This window comes from Elgaria multicarinata, chromosome 13 (assembly GCF_023053635.1).
Source record: "Elgaria multicarinata webbii isolate HBS135686 ecotype San Diego chromosome 13, rElgMul1.1.pri, whole genome shotgun sequence".
In the NCBI taxonomy this organism is placed as follows: Eukaryota; Metazoa; Chordata; class Lepidosauria; order Squamata; family Anguidae; genus Elgaria; species Elgaria multicarinata.
In genome coordinates, this window is record NC_086183.1 from 17322107 (window position 1) to 17341828 (window position 19722).

Sequence of the window (19722 nt, forward strand, 5' to 3'; positions counted from 1 at the left end):
CGCACTTTTCCCCCTAAATAAACAGCTCTAAAAATGGACTGCGTCTTAGAATCGACGGCGTCTTAGAATCAAAGCAATACGGTAAGAGGAAAAGAGGACACTCCTGCAGCAGCCTCGAGCCATGCGAGCGAGGAGGAGCTGGTTGGGTAGGCGCCTGGTTTTTTGTTGGGCAAATTTATTTGTAAGTCCCATCGATTTCCATGGGACTTACTCGCGTGTCGTCGTCCCCTGGTGCACAGACAAGTAAAGAGCGGGACTGGAGAGTTAAGTTTACTCTTTGTTTCAACGCCCCCCCCCCCTTCTTCCCGCGCAAACGGCGGTTTCTTCTCTCACAGAGGGAAAAAAGAAAAGGACACAACCATTAGAAGAAAGACCGGAGGGGGGGGAGGAGGTTGGTTGGGTGGTGAGGGAAGAATTTCTTCGATTCTAAGATGCCCTTTTTTCCCAAATAAACATCTCTAAAAATGGGGTGCGTCTTAGAATCGATGGCGTCTTAGAATCGAAGGTAAAACCAGTAATTCAACACTACTGACATCGTATGCCCTTGTTTCAGGCATGTTTGCTCCCCCAACATAGAGCTTCCTAAGTGTGGTAAGCTTCTACATATGGATAGCGAGACATTTTTCTCCCTCTCTCAAAATACTAGAACCCACCGGGATCATCCCATGAAGCTGATTGGTGGGAGATTCAGGACAAATAAAAGTAAGTATTTCTTCACACAGCACATAGTTAAATTATGGAACTCACTACCACAAGATGTAGTGATGGCCACCAATTTGGAGGGCTTTAAAAGGGGGTGGGATAAATTCCTGGAGGAGAAGGCTCTCAATGGCTACTAGTCTTGATGGTTGTGTGCTATCTCCAGTATTCGAGGCAGTAAGCCTGTGTGCATCAGTTGCTGGGGAACATGGGTGGGAGGGTGCTGTTGCACCATGTCCTGCTTGTTGGTCCCTGGCCAATGGCTGGTTGGCCACTGTGTGAACAGAGTGCTGGACTAGATGGACCCTCAGTCTGATCCAGCATGGCACTTCTGATGTTCTTATGTTCTAAGGCCCTTTGTTTTTAATCACGAGAAAACATTTTAATATGTAACCCATCTCCAGCAATCTAAAGTAGAACAGAACAGGAAGGAGCAACTTGGAGATCTTTAAGAATCCAGCCACTTATGAGGAAACAGGCCAGGTATTTTTCTTTTTCAGGTAGGGAAAAATAAGAGGAAACCAAGATGAAAAGCAAAGGAACCCATGTCATCTTGTGAATTACAATTTCTCTACCTGGGCTGCACAACACGCATCCCACAGAGTCTGAATCTGCAGTCAGTCATTTTAACTGCATCCCATTGTGCAGCCTGGTTTCAGGTTCATTTTTAGGAAGGCATAAGAGAGGGTGTCCCTGCACTGTACATAGACACCACCAACACCAGTAGTTCCTTGTAATCCAGTGAAACAACATCACATACGCGATGCTATCACTTTCACTGGTACACTGCCACACACACTAAAGACTTGTTACTGATTGTTCTGAAAGAGGACAAGCAGCATGGGGAAAATGTGGATATGCCTTTCCCATGTCATGCAACCTCCTTGAAATCTATGCACTCATTCAGATCTACTGGTGAGCAACTTTAAGGTGGAGGTCTTCAAAGCTGAAGAGTGAATTAATAGCCAACCAGACATCTGAATACTCTAAGAGCCTAGCTACATCCTGCAGCTGCAAATGAGTCAAAGGGGCAGGAATAGCTCCTTGCCTGCAAAAGAGTCCTGCGTTTGTCTTATTGCTGACACTTTCTTTTAATTTTTTCAAATATTAAGGTGTTTAATGCAGGACGAGCAATTTTAGATTTAAATGCTTCTCTGCCAATAAACACAGGAATATCTTTTTAAAAAACAAAATACAGCCAGCCATGAGACACAATTCCTTGCCTAAGGCAGGGAGCTATTCTCTACAACCTTTAGCTGGCCAGGGCTTTTATACTTTCTAGCAGGGCAGGGAAAGGTGAGATACATCTTTTCAAGATAGCTTTCCCTAGCTGTTGGCACAATTGTGAAAGACCTTTGGATTGTAAAGAATCAGAGCTGGCTTTTTCACAGGTTTTGATCATACTTCTCTGTGGTGCAAGTATTAAGCTTGTAGGTGAAGCCAAATACAAAGCACTAGAGGGAGCTACAAGCACAGCAACTTAGAACCATATTCATCGCTCACTGAAGCTGCATCATTTAAAAAACAGGTCCTGGGCAAGAGATACACAAAGCCCTTACAATCCACTAGGAATTACCCCATAACTCTCAGGCCCACGTACGTGTAATGCGTTCCATATCTGGGTCCTCTGACATGGCCCAATCCCTGACAACCAGGAGTAGGGCATCCCTGTCCTGCTGCCCCTGATGGGTCTGCAGTCCCTGGAAAAACAGAACTTGTTCAGGAATAGATTTCATTTCAAAGCCTTATTTCAAATAAATAGGTATGGAGGGGAGACACATTATTTCTCCTTTCACCTGGTGGGAGCTGCAGGGCATGTCCAGTTTTTGCACACCAGCCCATGGGATGAATGTCTGGACTGTCAGAATCAACCCAGAAGTCAAAGTTATTGTCCCAGCCATCAAAGTGTATCTAAACAAGAGGCAAAGAAAAAAGGAAGAATTGAAGATGCAAGAAAACTTTCCATGTAATAGCTCTAACAGGCATCTAAAGTCACATGAACTCCTCAGGAACTAGGTCTAGCACAGAATTTTTATTCAGTTGCCTTATACTGAGTTAGACTACTGTGGGTCCATCTAGCTCAGTACTGTCTAAACTGACTGGCAGCAGTTCTCCAGCATTTCAGACAGAAATCTTCCCCGTGTCGGGAAATGAACCTTGGACTTTCTACAAGCCTCCCTTAACAGAGACATAGAGCTCATCCTCAAACATTGTGACTACATTTTCCTCCATGAAAATGAGCTTAGAAAGATCCTGGTAAACAACCATGCGGATAGCAGAAATGTGCAGTTTAAGTACTTTCCTGTGGAAGAAATATTGTGCCAGAAAATGCCCTCGGAGTCATCTTTAACATGGCCCTTCAAGGTCACTTAAGCATTGATCTATGCCTAAACCAGCATCTGACTCGAAGTTCTCTTCTGTGATCAGTTTGAAAAACTGGCTACTGTTGCCTTCAGTGCATCTGTTTCTGAGCAAAGAGTGTAGCACACGGGGTTCACATTGTTCGCATTTTGGGGAAGGTTACAGCCACCTAAAAAGCCAATGATTTTCTGGGCTTTCCTGATTAAGTAAAACCACCACCACCTTAGGACCTCTAGAAACCCTCTCTGGAACCAAAATTTGCTCCAACTGACCCACTTGTTTAACAGGTGTGATCTGGGGAGAACATGTGACACCAGTACAGAAACCTCTGTATTCGTTACCAGTTTGTTGAACTTGATTGGAAACGCTGGTTTTGACATTAAAAGCCGTACAAGACCGGAGGCCCCGACTATCTCAGGAAACACCTTAAGAACTCTATTGAACTTAAAAGCCTGTGAACTTGGCTCTGATCCAAGTGTGATCTTTCTGAAAGCTGAACTTAGCTTCTAATAGGAACAAGGCCTTTTTGATCATGGCTCTGGAGCTGTGGAATACAATCCCTTGAGAGGTCTGTCTATGAAAAGTGAAACCATTTTTTAAAAAATAATAATTAGCAGGCAGTTGGCATTTAGGTAGATAAGAAAAAATGCTGCTGGATCAGACTGATTGGCCACCTAGTCCAGCATCATGTTTCCCAGTGGCCAACCAGAACTCTCCGGGAAGCCAACAGGCAGAACATAAAGGCAAAAGCCATGTTGTTGCTCCTAGCAGGTGATATTTATTGGTATACTACTTCCGGAACTGTTGGTTGCATATAGCCATCATGACTAGTAGCCATTAATAGATTTATCCTTTATGAGGAAGTTTCAATTGCTTTATTAAATTGTTTTTATAATTTTACGTATTGCATTTTTAACTGTTTCATTTTATGTTAACCGCCTTGAGAACATTTTCATTTTATGTTAACTGCCTATGAGGAAGTTTCAATTGCTTTATTAAATTGTTTTATAATTATGATTTTATGTATTACATTTTTAACTGTTTCAGTTAACCGCCTTGAGAACATCTGTGTGAAAAGGCAGCATAGACATGTGGTAAAATACATACGTAAAGTAAACAAACCAACAAAATGTCATACAGCTGTTCAGATTTCATCCTGTGTTGGAGACACAGCTGCATGTGCATCAAAGCAGAAATAAGGTAATAAGGATGAAGGGTATGAGGGAAAGTTCCTGGACTGTCTCATGATACACTCTAGTATCCCTCTCCTATACACCAGCCTCCAGAGAGCGGACAAGACAACCTGGCTGAGTTTATTCAATGTTAACTCTGAGAAAGGTATCTGATTACTACACAGTTATGTCATCATTCACTGGGACTGCATCCTTTTTACTGACCCCCACCCCCACCCCAAAGATAAAAGGCATGATAGCAATGACTGCTGTTTTCTTTAAGACACTGTTAGGAAAAAGATTTGGGTGGTATAATAAAAAGACAGGCAGAGGTTCATAATTTTGCTCATCACACTTGTCATTGAGAGTGTAACTCTGCCCTCTAGATAGCGTGACAAGATCCATGCTTCCTCCCAACATTGGAATTGAGGAGGGGAGCAGGTATTGTTCCCAAATTTGTGCTGAGCTTCAGAAGCTTCAGCACAACTACAAGGATGATCTTGGTTCTGCTCTTCTGAGTCAGCTGAAGTGCAGAGTCCGCCCTACCTCCACCCTCCAAACAAACTTGGAGCTGGAAGGGGGCACAGGACCTGCTTCATGTTGGCTTTTGCACACTGAAATGTTAAGGACAATTCCCCACCCCACATCCCTTAAGCTGGGAAGTGAAGCAAGGAACTGTTCCTGGCCTCATGCTGCAAATTTCAGAGGTACAGTGTGAGATCAGAAACAAGAGTCCACTGTTTGAGGAAGTAGCAGAGTCTTTGCAATCACACATTTTGGGTGCTTTGGTTATTAAACTGAAGTAGTTTTCTGCACTTAGAACGAACCAAATTTGTTTGATAGGTTCAGGAGGATGTAAAAAGAAAGAAAATCCTTCACTGTCTATGGTGCAGATTACAATCCAGTTCAGACACAAAACATTTGAACATGTAACTGCCCAGTAAAGCTAAGTTGTTGGTTTCAATATCACTTTGAGTTCCAGTACACCGTACATCCATAATGCAAAATACACAACTGCAAGTATTAAAACTAGAAGCACCTTATTGACAGTGGAATTACTATGGATATAAACAACTATGGCGAACTGTGCAAATGTATAGCTGATAGGAATACCAATGATTATTACTTAAACCACAGTAAATACCCAACTGCAGACTCTTAGAGGATAGAAATTAGTGGCATGGTATTATTAGTTTCCTGGTCTCTTGTACACTTTCTCTATAGCATCTTGTATTATGCACCCCTGGAGACAGAGTTCTGGTCTACATGGATCATTGCTTTGACCCAGTTAGAGAGTTCTTACATTCTAAATCTAATCCTGCTAAATGAGATCTGAAGCAAACTACTAAAGAGCACTGGGGAAAACTCACTGTTGCCTCACCTATTCTGTGAACTGAGAGAGATTTTCAATCTTTCTAGCTGACAAACCTCCATTTCATACATGTTGAATGCAAAGTTAATGTGTTTATGTGCTTATTACAGAATGGCAAGTAGAGACATTCAGCATAAAAATCTGAGGTTAACCTGATGTTTAGCTTCCCTTTGCAAGTCACCCTCAAGGTATAAGAGCGCTAACACGGCAAATTTATGTTAGATTCATGCAGAGAAATTGCTCAAGGGGAAGAAAAATCAATTCGGCAAATGTCATTTCACTATAAGTGACATTACAATAGCATCCAGTAATACTGAGCAGGACTGTTGCAATTCATACGGGGGGAATAAGATCAACCTGCCTTATTACTCCTGAAGGTGCTTGCTTTCTAGAAAGCCTAAATGGAATGCGCTATGTTTAACCTTTCAGATCTTACTATCATCCCTCCAATCAGTAGTAGTTTTAGAGCAACACGGTGGCTTGTATTAATAGAGGACATACCTTGACACGATGGTCATCCTTATTGATTATAGTTGCCACTCTAATTAGCATGGGATTTCTTTTATCTACAGCCTCTAGTTTCATGTTAGCTTGGAATCCATGAGCTGGGCGCTGTAAGAGGAAATGCAGACAAACATTACCAATCACTTAAAGGCCTGGTTTGTGTGCAATGCTAAACCAGTTTAGAGTTATGGAAACAAGCCTGTTCAAGAGGAGATTGGAAGCATCTGCTTTCTGGTTTAAACTGCAGTTCTGGTTTAAACTGTTGTGATGTCCAAACCAGGTTAGTTTAATGATGGTTTAAATTATGGTCTGAACTACAATGCCCTCCTCCAAAAGAGAAGTTGTGGGAGAACTCAAACTGATCTGTTCCAGTAACACAGGGATGGGCAACCTGTGGCCCTCCAGATGTTTTGGCCTATAACTCTCATCAGTCCTAGCTGGCATATACAATGGTGAGAGATCATGGGAATGGTATATCAAGACATCTGGAGGGCCACAAGTTGTCCACCCCTTCTATAACACTAAGCTATGGTTTAGTGGGCGTATTCACAGGATCACACCCTTTTACGCCAAACTATTTAATCCACACCACCACTTAGCAAGTGTGTTTAGGATTGCAGTCTAACAACTCCCAATTCTTTCTTGTTCTTTAACCAACCCAATTTTGAGCGGAAAGAAGAAGTAAAGGATTTAGGTCTAACTAATCCATGATAAAAATATGGTTTAGACAGAGATATACCTCAGTCATACAGGGACTGGAGCAGAACGACACATACGTGATGAAGGAAGATCTTAGCATTACCTATTTTCGGTGGTGCATTCCTGACATTAATTTCACATTCTGGTAAATCTAGTGCCATTTACCAACCTTAGAATAATACTGACCCTTTAAAGAACTCCAAGAACTCCGCTTCATTTATCTAGATAATGTTTTCTAATATGCCTTTCACCCAACTATTTAATAATAATAACAAGCACTACCTAAAACTAAGAACTGTACAAAAATAAAATTACAGTGTGTAATGTTTTGATTCACCAATATAAAACTAGAAAAGATGTTGACCAACCAGTTTAAATGCTCTTGCTGGGGCTGCCTGAGAACCAGTTTCTTCCAAATATTTCTCCCATGAGAAGGTTTTGAAATCTTTGTATTCTGCAAAGAGATTTTGGAATAACCTGTCTTCAGCTACAATTGCAAATTATAGTAAGTGCAGATTAACCAAATAACATATGGCTATGCAAGAGAAGGGAACATGAAATAGTTTAAATTAAAAAAATTAAACCACTTGCTTATTTTATTGATGCATACAAAGTTAATGTAAATTTCCTCTGTGCAGGTTACAAGCATAGGCATGGTTCACATGTAATATCTGAACTGGCAAATGAAGGTTTGTGCTCGCCTTTCAAACCAGAATTGCAAGCTTGGTTTTATCCTGGTTTGTAATTCTGGTTCAGAGAGCAAACACAAACAATAGTTTGCCAATTTAGATGTAATAGCAAATTATGGTTTGCCACAAAAGTAGTGTGCGAGGGAGGAAGGAAGACTATGACATGGAGAAGCCAAGACAGTTCATCTTTTTTGTTGCACACTAAAGACACAATCCTATGCATTTTTAGACAGAAAAAAAGTCCTACAATTCCCAGAATGCCCCAGCCAGCTCTTCCTGGGAGTTATCCCATTCCTGCAGTTCTCTACGCTGATCAGCTCAGTTAACCAATTCCTGCTCCTCACTGCTGTAACTCTCAAATACTCTAGATGAGTTTCCTCAAATGTTGCCCAGCATTCCATGGGTTCACAGCATGGTTGGGTGAGGAAGGAGTCCAAAAGTATTTGATTTCTTTTATTTGTAGAACAATGCACTAAAAATAGACACAGCTCCTCTGATGCTATCCTTTCTCCAAGAGTTTATCCAGCCCCGTTGAAAAAGGTCTAATGTATGTTCTGAATCACACAGCAGATCACTTTGCAGATATTTTCACTGCAACAGAACACTGTGTTCTTTCAACATACCAGCTGGTGTTGTTAGCGGAGTTCCAGTTTCTTGGCAGTAACCAACAGGTCGAATATATGGGCTACTAGCATCACACCTGCATCAAAACAGAGAGAACAACTTCCAACCACATTCAACACATGAAGGAATGCAGCAATGCAAACCTTGCCTGGACCTGAAGTTCATGTGTGGTAGGACACCTGGGTTTAATTTATAAAACCATATTTTTGAGAAGAAAAAACTGGATTTCATTAAAGTCAACACCAAGTGCCCAAAAGTTTGTATCTCCTCCGTTTATTTTATTTATTTATTTATTTAATTTATATATTGCCCCATAGCTGAAGCTCTCTGGGCGGTTTACAAAAGTTAGAAACAGTAAACATTAAAAACAAATATACAAAGTTTAAAAACATAAAAAGCATAAAAACAACAGTATCTTCGTAAAAACATTGTTCCCAATGAATGATGCAGAATTTTGTAATTGGAAGCAATATTATAATGGGTCTGTTCACATGTAACGATAACCCATCGGTTTAAAAACTGAAGGGATGCTGAGAATGAGCAGGCATGCTGCTTTGCAGGTTTTGTAGTATGGTGTGCAAACCTGGACCAAAGGGTTTTTAAGGATTAACCATGGTTTTGCACGTCACACTGCGCAACCTACGAAAGCGGCGATTGTGAGTAGTGCTGTAAACTGGAAGAGGTGAAAGTGCTGCAGGCAGCGCACCCGCTCTTTTCCACTCATTCCTGACCACCTGTCAGTTGATGGGTTGCAAATCAGATCAAGATCACCTAATCTATTTATGTATCATCTGGAATGCTTCCTTACAAATTAGTTGAGAAGAGGTATTGATAAGAGAACATGTAGTTTCTGAGAATGTGTTAGTGAAGCTACGCATCACTCTCAGGTTACTGATTGTAGCAATTGTAACCCACTAGCACCAAGCTGGATCCCCCCCCCCCATTTTTCTTACCAGTAATCATAACTTTCACCCCAGTTGTCAAAATGAACTAGCAGCCGATTATCCAACATGTCTGCAATAGTTGCTACGCACATCAAGGAAGGATTCTTTTTGTCTACTGCCTCTAACTTCATTCCCATTCGAAAACCAGAAGGTGTGACTGGCTAAGGAATGAGAGAAAATTAGGAAAATATTATCATTAGTCAGATTATTGTAATTACAGCTCCACTAATATCCTTATGCAAACAGAATAATTTAAAAACAAAAAAACCTTCACCTTGCAGTGGAGGCTGAAGCCCTGAATTCAGCATATACTAGCAACGCTCAAACACAGGAATGTAAGAAGCTGCCTTATAACAGGTCAGACTAATTTCTCCATCTAGCCCAGTATTATCTACTCTGACTGGTAGCAGCTCTGTAGGTCTCAGGAGGAGGTATTTCCCACTCCTAAAAGATCATTTCATTTCATTTCATTATTTTTTTGTGTGTATCTCCCAATAGCCAAAACTCACTAGGCACTTCACAAAAACTACAACCCTCAAATACAACATAATAAAAACCTTTAAAATATAAAATTGAGAAAAAAAATTAAACAGCTAAAGTACAGTTACAAAAAGGTAGTGGGACCTGATCACTGGGTTTTCACCGGGCATGGCAGGGACTGAAACCAAGATCTTCTGCATGGAAAACATTTGCCCAACCACTGAACTCTGGGTTGCATCCAAAGATTCCCTTCCTCCTACATAATCCACTATAAAAATTTAGGCAGCAGAACACAAATACTATTTCTTTTTCCATTTGGATCAAAATCCAGAGTTAGAGCTTAATCTTATAAAAATTCTACTATGGCAATAGAAAGCTCTGGCATGTTACATCACCCAAGATGTAGCAGATGTTTTCCGTAAACAGAGGAAGATCACCCAGTCTGAAGCCTAAAGACCTGGGGCTCGTTCAGATGTCTGAAACTTATCCATGCAGAGTGGCCCTGCAGAAATAATTTCTGACCTGGCAAGTCCACAAACAGACTTGCTGCTTCTTGGCACCGATTCGTGGCTGAAAAATGAGCTCCTGCGCCCATTTTGTAGTGTAAATAACAGTTGGGGAGTGGGGCTCTTGAAGTCCTGGACAAGCTAGGACAGTTCTTACTTTCTCCACAAGGCTGCTCTGCATGGAGGAGTTACAAATGGCCATCTAATTTACTGAAATCAACAAGATTTGACAACCATCACCACACTACAGATTGGACAGGGTGCAACACAAATGAACAAACAAGGCTACTTGACAGAGTGGAACAAGAAGTGAACCAAAGCCATTAAAAATGCTAAAGGCACATATGGAGAATAAGAATGCAATAGAAGAAAGGCTAGAACAATGTAGTGAATAGAGAATTGGAATTAGACCAGAGGGGCCTGGGTTCCAATTCCTGTTCAGCTCAGCTATGATGCTCAACCTAAGGTCTTGAACATGCAAAGCTCTCTTTCTACCAAACCAATTTGTTGATGGCTGCACACGGCCTCAGGCTGGCTACTGAGATACTCTTTAATCAGAGATGTCAGACATGGAACAATGGTCCTTCTACATGCAAAAGACGTACTTGGAGCAATGGGCCTTGCACAAAAGCCAGGAGAAATAGCAGGGTGCTTTATCTACCCCAGCCTTCCCCAAGCTAGAGGATTATGGGAATTGTAGTCTTTTTGTATTGTTTCCAGGACATCTGCTGCAGTCAGCCACTAAGCGCAGCAAGCTGCAGTATATACAGAAGAGCTTTGGCTATTGGGCAGTATAGAAATGTTATACACAGAAGTCATTTTCACCCACCTCTCACATATTTACAATTGCTTCTATTTGAACAAAGCACACTGACATGCTTGACCAAAAGGAAAACTTCTGGATCTACAGACTGGATTAATTACTGTTTTTAAAGCTCAATTGAAAACTTTTTTTTCCTACTGCTTTTAGAACTTGACTTTGTTCTTACTTTCACACTGTTGGTTTTATTGTCCCCTGTGCCTATCTGGTGTGTTCTCTCCCCTTTCTTACTGTTTTATTATGATTTTATTAGAATGTAAGCCTATGTGGCAGATGGTTGCTGTTTTATTCTTTCACTGTGTACAGCACCATGTACATCGATGGTGCTATATAAATAATAATAATAATAATAATAATAATAATAATAATAATGTATTCATTTGAGCAGATATGTGTTTGAAGTAGATACATATGTCAATAAATGGTTTTAAGCCAGGAACTGAGCAAGCGGTAAATGTTCTGAGAAATGCAGTTAACGTCAAGAGGCAAGTCACTCTGGGGCAAGTGAGCAGTCAGACTCAGACAATAAAGTTGTGTCCTTGCTTGCTTGGTTAGTTGGCTGCTGCGTGCACATAAAAACAAACACAGGAATTAACCTCTGTATCCTAAATGCAATGTTAGAAACTAAATAGGTTTCCTATTTCACATTTGATTTCCCCCTGTTTCTTAGGGTTTTATCTTCTGTTCGAAAAGGGCACAATAATATCCTGGTTTAGAAAGGCCTTGAACAACACATGATGTAACTTAAAAGACTCAAAAATCAGTACTGCCTCTTACTGTGCTCAGGGCCTTGAAAAGAGTTTTGGGAGCAGCTTGAGCTTTGCAGTTCTTCAAATATGAAGCCCAATTAAATTCCCCTTCCTTGAAACCTAGACAGAAAGAGAGGGAGAAAAAGATGCTGGTAGATAAAAGCATTGTTTTATATGGTGGCTGCTACATTCAGTTTAGTTTTCAGAAACAGAAACTATGTGGGAAGAATTTGAACTTTGCTTGATAGCTGCCCTTGTGGAATAGGCAGGGGTTACAGACTTTAGTTAACACATCTTTCTCCAGTAATTTAAATACATTACTGCAGTTGTTAATCATTAATTTGAAACTTTCAGAAATCTCTAGGGAACAAAATAATAGGAAAAGAAAGCAGTAAATGCATTTATTAAGCTGCACATTAGTAAAAGAAGTTCTAATTATGTTCACATTTGCAATGCTTCACCTTGGCAGAAAAGGTTGTCTTTTAGCTTATAAAACTGCTACTTAAATTACAATGAGTGTGTGTGCACCTTTTCTTCCCATAAGATTTCATATACACACATCTTGTTTGGGGGGGGGGGGGGGGAGAATAGGTGAGCTTGACGATAGGCAAAGCTCATTCCCATAGCACTAAACCATGGTTTAACATTATCTTCAAATCAGGCTTGTACCTTGTAAAGTTGATAATTAAGATAAATATGAATTTATTTATGTACCTTTAGGAGGAAGCAGCTTGTGACCTGTTTTTTCACACCAGCCAACAGGGTGGAGGTCCGGGGAATCAGCATTAACCCAAAAATCATAGCACTCAGAATAACCATCGAAATGTAAACGCATTCTATATCCCTGCACCTGTTGGCACAAGGCAACTCAATGTTATCCCTTTCAAGAGTTATTTACTTCCATATTTTATGCTGTATTTTGTGGTTTTAATTTTTGTCAGCCGCCCAGAGAGCTTCAGCTATTGGGCAGTATAGAAATGAAGTAAAAAAATAAATATTTGAAAAATTAACACTTCATTTAAAACATTCTGCTCACTTTAGACTGATTCCTTTTCACCTAATGATAACCCTTCACAATGTATAATCAATGTTAAAAGAAAACACATATGTATCCATAGTTGGAGTTGCAAATCTACAGTCCCTGCTCTTGCAGCTATTTTCTTAGTAGAGCTCAAATGGTATCTATAGTTAGAGATGCCAAAAATCATACTGGCCTGGTTTGCATGTTCACCAAGACCACCATGGCATATTTAAGCCACGGTGGGCTGCAGCGCATGCCAGTGGCCATTTTGAACACTCAAGCCGTCGCTGCATCTTGTTGTGTTATCCTAACCTGGTGGGGTTGTGTTGTGCAAGGGTTAAACACTCCTCACAGAACTCGTGGCCTGTTTTAGGGATATACGAGGGTTTGTTTAACTCTTGCACAATCCAATCCCACTGGGTTGAGATTACATTACAAGCTCTGGCCTCAACTTGACTTTTCAAGATGGTGCCCTCAAATAACCCCAGCTACCTGGGGTTTGGATGACATGACAAACCATGACAACACTCCACTAGGGTTGAATATTCAAAATTACTGCCAGCACATGCTGCAACTCACAGTGACTTAAAGAGGTTACTATGGGATGTGGTAATATAGTTCTTTTTAACAAGCATTCTCTAAATTGAAAACATTTTTAACAAGCATTCGCTTGATTGAAGATACATTAATTAAGTGGAAATAAAGTACTATCTTTAGACATTACTTTGACTCACTGATCTAGAACAGGCCTTATATCTCCCTCTACCTGCCTGCTTATTTTTTACCTCTATTCCACTTCATGTGTAATACTGTTGGTTCCATTACAAAGACAGGCAAATACCTCAGCAACAGAAAGGACACAAAATAAAGATGGATGTTCTGGATCTAGGCCCTCTAGCTTCATTCCAACTTTAAATCCATTTTTGTTTTGAGGAAAGGACTGAGACTGCAGTGGAAAAATGGAGGGAAAACATTGTTATACACTTCAACAAATAATCCCTTGTTGCAACGTCTATGGACCCAGGAATTATGGCTTGTTGTAGGGTTATATGGCTGCTGTAGGGTTATTTGAGGATTCCACACCCCCTTCAAACAAGCCATCCGACTCGGGTTTATACAACAAAACAAGCAGAAATTATCTTATGAATGGGCCGAGAGAGAGAAAGAGAGAAAAGTCCTAGAGAGAGAGAGAGAGAGAGCAAGAAACCAGACTGCGTGGCACACACCGAGTGCACATTGATGTACACACAAACACACACGAAGGCCTAATTTACACGATCACTTCAGCCCACCATGGCTGCAGCTTATCATGATGTATGAACCCGGTGAAGGTGGGTTGTTGCCTTGGGTGGTTGTGGGTGGTTTCTCAAGCACACAACAACCAAACCTGTCCTGGGTTTGCACATCATGAGAAGCAGCACCCGCCCACCTGCTCACGATAGAAGCCAGCAGGCTTAAATAAGCAACGGTGGGCAGTGGAGATTGTGTGAACCTTCCCAAATACAAGTAAGGGAGCACTCCTAACATTTTTGTGATTGCCCCCCCCCATGCCCACCCCAGGACAAGGGATAGGTTTGCTGGGCCCATTATTGTTTAGCTTCCTTAGCATTATGGTTAACCCAGTCTTGGGTTGCTCTGCTGCAGAAGCACAACATAAAGGAAGTCAATTCTGTCTAGTTCTTCCCTGTAGCAAAGGTCTTACAGGAATAGCATCTCTAGGCTTCTATGGTACTCACAACACAGCACTTGCCATAACAACATTTGGCAGTCTCTCACCCTGCACTCCCAAGATTCTGGTGTCAGGAAGGATGGCACAGAGATGTTGCATTTAAGTCACATTCTTAAAAATAAAGAAAACATCCAACCTCTTTGAAGAGTTTCAGTGGGGCTGCTGGCATTCGTTCTTCTTCTAAGTATGAGATCCAGTTCCATACATACTTCTTTGCAGGAATAACTGAGAAATCAAAGACAGGAGGACAGAATATTGAGCAGAGAGTCACACATATATGATGTTCTACTTGCCATTTTTGATTGGGTATTAAAAGGCATACCCTTCCTTTCCTATGAGCTGAATAGCAGCTTTCAAGAACAGTTATACAATTCTAATCTTCCCCTTGCCAGAGTATGTGTTAGGGAACTAAACCAATAAACAAAGTCAGATTTTAAATAAATCACAAAATGCAGGAAATATTTGAGTTGTGTATATCCTGTTTTTTCCTTCTAAGCACAAAAATACAAATACATTAATTCACACAATACACACGAACAACAATAAAAAAGACATCGAACCTAAATAATCACTCTAGACAAAACAGAAAAGAAAAACAATTACTCAGAATTAATCTCTGCTCATAAATAAGACAAAAGGTACCCAACATGCTTCAAACAACTCTCAATGTTGTATATATCTTAATCAAACTTATTATCCCATTTAAATATGGTTTTCATGCTTCTAGATAATTGCAAATGGTGCACTGATTCAACAGACCCTGACTGCCCAGTGCAACACAATGCATCCTCACTAGTCCTTGGGCAAGATGGGCAAATATTGGTAGCTAAAAAGCAAATCCAAAATAAATTAGATGGTGAGCCAACATGGAGAATAAATGGCTCAGGTTTCTGGTTTTTGGTACAAGAATGCAATGAATCAATGCAAAGAATGAACAATATTTGAGGATAATATTTAACTCAAGATTATCCCCAAGAACCCATCATTTCTTCCAAGTTTTATCCCCAGACTGTAAACGCATCTTCCCATTTCTATTTTGTCAGCATTTATCACATTTGCAGTGCAAACCTACCAATGTCTACTCAAAAGTAAGTCCCATTGACTTCAATGGGTCTTACTCCTAGGTAAGTAAGTATAGGATTGCAGACTTAGCTTGCTGTTCATAAGAGGGACTGTAGCCTATAGGTGCCAGGTGAAGTGCTCTGAGACCTTTGGGGCAGTCTAATAATCCTTTTCACAGGCTACAAAAAACAGGTATAAAGTTGGTAGAATGTTATTCGCAGCCATTTATTCTACTAATCTGCATATATTATGGGTTTTGCTATCCCAACGTTCTGGGTTGCATAATCATCCACTTCACAGCAGCTGTTCAGCATTAAGTAGTGAAAGATCAGGTCCTCTGCTTACCTTGCTTAACTGGTTTAGCACTCTTGCGATTTTTCAAATTCAGTTTGTTCTTTTCCTAGGCATAAGATATATTTTAAAAATTAAATGAAAATATGCTGACATTTCCATAGATATGAATGACATTCTCATACTTTTGCAAATGTACTTAGGAGTATTTTAAATTTAAATTATCTTGGCAAAAAGGCAGTATATAAATGCAACAAAATAAATAAACAACTTAAGTTGCATTACCTGTCATTTCGTATGTACCCTCAAAACTGCCTCTTTAAAGTCTCCAGTGTGGTAGCATTTTCTGAATGCAAAATTTCAAAATTGGTGTCCAATTAAAAAAAGCTGGTAAAATGTGCACAGTTAGTTCTGATCACTGTTTGCCTCCTGGCTACGATTTCAAATAAATAAAGTATATTTTGTTACCTCATCATCATCTGCATTTTCTTCCTCATCTTCAGAATCCAAAAGCAACTTCCTCTTCCTTCGAAGACGCTTGGACGGTCTATCAGTTTCATAAACCTGACTGCTACTTGTTCGTTTTCCATAGTCAGCTGGGGTGCCCTTAGAAACTCTACCAACAGACATAATTTAAAATAAATGCAAAGTATCCACATGTGCAATTATAAAGTAATTGACCATCCAGTCAATTATCAATGGCCAAAAGTGTCTGAGTTGATGGCTTTAAAAGGTGACAGGTTGTGGCTTGCTGTTGAAATGTGGGCTGTTGTTTTTATTATCTTGGCTTGTAAGAGAACCCATGGTTTGTTGTCGGGTTGTGAACTGTGGGTTATACATGGTTAACAACCTTTGGTTGTTGTTATTAATTTCAATTATTAATTTCATTTCTGTACTGCCCCACAGCTGAAGCTCTCTGGGTGGTTTACAACTCATAAAAAGATAGCGTGGCTGGGTTCACACAACACAACAACTCACATTTCAACAACAATCCACATTCAGCCTTGCGTATGGGTTGTTGTATTGTGTGAATCCAGCCACTGTGTCTAATGGAGCATACTTCTAGTAAATGTATTGCAGCTTTGAACAGCTAGTATTCATTAGCTCCCTAATTAGCAATTAATATATTTTAAGGTCACCAAAATCCTTGAAGCACAGGTCAACTACTAATGTTTTGCCTAAAGCTTCCATTGTATTTGGGACAGAAAACTTCATATCAGTGAGAGATCTGGATACAGGCATTACAAAGTTGAATGAACACTTGCATTTTCATTCAATATAGGCCACTAGTCAGGGCTGCTTTTTCTCTTCCCCTTAGAAAGACGCTATTACATTTTTTTGTGCAATGTGCCCTTCTTATAATTCAGGTATACAACTTACCAAACAATCTACACCGCCCCCCATCACATTCTGTTTGATAGCTGCTTTTCTTTTGTGTTTTTATAAGGAAACGGAAAAAGTATTCATTTTTTCTGCTGAGGCAAGTTATAAGGGGAAGGGTCTTGAGAGGGGAATAGGAATATGCAATCCTCATTAGAATATTTCTGAGTTCCTTAGGTTTACTATCTTCCCTATCAGTTTTATGGGGTACTTCAATGTTTCAGTATTCAGCATAAATATGCAAACTCAAGAATGAAAGGTGTAGTAAGAAACATTGTGTTGACAATACATGCGGAGTTAGACGTTAATGAAATTAATTATTTGATTATTTAATTATTATTTTCTTTGAGATTAATAAACCATCTATTTAAAACCCCCAAATATTTGGATAGACCGATATTAAGACAATCTGGAGAATTATTTACATACAGTTATGGCAATATGCAACTAAATAGATGTTTAGCGCACCAATGATTTTGTGTGTTTTTCTTGTCCTCCTGGAAAGTCTTAACTTAGTCTTACTGAAAGAAATTTGTTTTGAATGATGAACAGGCCTTTAAAATTTTGGTGGAATCTTATGGCTTAAATAAATAACGGCCATGTTCACAGCATTGTTTCCCCCACCCCCGCTGGTCACACGACTGGAATCACCAGTGGGTTGTCGTCCAACCCAGCACCCGGCACGGGCGTAGTAACTTTTCACTCATCCTACAATGCATGGCTTACAGTAAGGGTTATGGGGTGGGTAACAAGTCACTACACCTGTACCACACGCTGGGTTCATAACCCATGACATGGCACGGGTAGTCAAGGTAATTATGGTCACGTGACTAGTGGAGACAGGGGAAGCAACATGTTGCATTGCTTTCATTATCATAGAATAGGAGAGTTGGAAGGGGGCCTATAAGGTCAACGAATCCAACCCCCTGCTCAATGCAGGAATCCACCTGAAAGCATCCTTGACAGATGGCTGTCCAGCTGCTTCTTGAATGCCTCTAGTGTGGGAGAGCCCACAACCTCCCTAGGTCACTGGTTCCATTGTCGTGCTGCTCTAACAGTCAGGAAGTTTTTCCTGATGACCAGCCAGAATCTGACTTTCTGTAATTTGAGCCCATTATTCCATGTCCTGCAGTCTGGGATGATTGAGAAGAGGTCCTGGCACTCTTCTTTGTGTGACAACCTTTTAAGTACTTGAAGAGTGCTATCACATCTCCCCTCAATCTTCTCTTCTCCAGGCTAAACATGTCCAGTTCTTTCAGTCTCTCCTCATAAGGCTTTGTTTCCAGACCACTGATCGTCCTCACTGCCCTTCTCTGAACCGCCTCCAGCTTGTCTGCATCCTTCTTGAAGTGTGGTGCCCAGAACTGGATACAATATTCAAGATGAGTAGAGGGGAACCAGTACCTCACGTGATTTGGAAGCTATACATCTATTACTGCATCTCAAAATAGCATTTGATTTTTTTGCAGCCACATCACATTGTTGGCTCATATTCAGCTTGTGATCTACAACAATTCCAAGATTTTTCTCGCTTGTAGTATTGCTGAGCCAAGTATTCCCCCATCTTGTAATTGTGTATTTAGTTTCTTTTTCCTAGGTGTAGAACTTGGCATTTATCCCTATTAAATTTCCCTGTTGATTATCCGAACCCGGCCATTATTTAGTGATTTCATCAACAGCCAGCCATTCTACAGCTTAGTACAGAGAGTGAGACAGGAAGTGAGGCCCTTTCCATTATGCCTGTCTGTCCCAATTGCCAGCTGACACCTAGCAGCAGCCAGCCACTCTGCATGGATGGAAGGAGAAAGACACCCTTCCATTGGTTTGTTTTTTTCACTTACCCTGGCTTGCCTGGATTGATTTTCCTTCATTCTCCTCCCTAACACTTCATATTTACCTTATAATTATATGTCTGAGAGCACTACCAGTAGTATTTCTAACTTTTATAGAGCACGTAGTGATTTTAGATGAAATCATCACCATCAATGCACCATTAGCAAGCAATCTTTTGTGCATTTTGTTACTGAAGTCCCTCTGCAAAAGACATGCTACTGAATAATTTGCTTTGCTCCATTTCTTATCCTCCTTCCAGATCTCCAACATCCTTTTCAAAACATGGACAGCAGTTCTGAAAACCACATCAGTAATAATGTCTCAGAAATAACTTTTCAGAGAGGTCAGAGAACAAGGTTCTGAACCCTGAATCTTATTTTTTTAAAAAAAATGTGGACTTCGGAGCAGAGCATGGGCTGCACCACCTGTACTGGTACTTGCCTTTTTAATATAGGAAGATAAATATAGATGTATCTATATTCGACTTGTGCCCTGGGAGCCTATTTGTAAGATGCTAATATGGTATTTGAAGTATAATGAAATAAAGAAGAGCAAAGATGTTACCTGTCTTTACACTCCTGATGGGAATTCTCAAAGGAGTCCATTTGCCCAGGGTGTCTGATATTTTTGCTGGTTTGGAACTCAGATCTGGGAATGCTGTCTTTGGACTCTGCAAAAAGGAATGATTGGCAGTGATTAATTCTAAATAAAAAGTACTTGGGACTTTAGACACCTTTTATATGAGAAGCTCCCTCAAATCTTTTTATAGTTACCCATTAACAGAATT

At 40.3% G+C, this 19722-nt stretch overlaps 1 protein-coding gene across 1 annotated transcript in view; it reads right to left on the reverse strand.

Moving 5' to 3' along the window:
* LOC134407791 (lethal(3)malignant brain tumor-like protein 4) overlaps window positions 1-19722 on the reverse strand; it is a 42354-nt gene that overhangs the window by 18746 nt on the left and 3886 nt on the right. The window contains exons 3-15 of the mRNA XM_063139735.1: window positions 19500-19605; window positions 16191-16338; window positions 15777-15831; window positions 14506-14594; window positions 13482-13586; window positions 12334-12469; window positions 11648-11739; window positions 9074-9225; window positions 8120-8196; window positions 7176-7261; window positions 6106-6216; window positions 2496-2610; window positions 2300-2399 (exon numbers count right to left, since the gene is read on the reverse strand). Of these exons, the coding sequence (XP_062995805.1) occupies window positions 2300-2399; window positions 2496-2610; window positions 6106-6216; window positions 7176-7261; window positions 8120-8196; window positions 9074-9225; window positions 11648-11739; window positions 12334-12469; window positions 13482-13586; window positions 14506-14594; window positions 15777-15831; window positions 16191-16338; window positions 19500-19605 (1372 nt within the window). The remainder of the gene's footprint in view (window positions 1-2299; window positions 2400-2495; window positions 2611-6105; window positions 6217-7175; window positions 7262-8119; window positions 8197-9073; window positions 9226-11647; window positions 11740-12333; window positions 12470-13481; window positions 13587-14505; window positions 14595-15776; window positions 15832-16190; window positions 16339-19499; window positions 19606-19722) is intronic.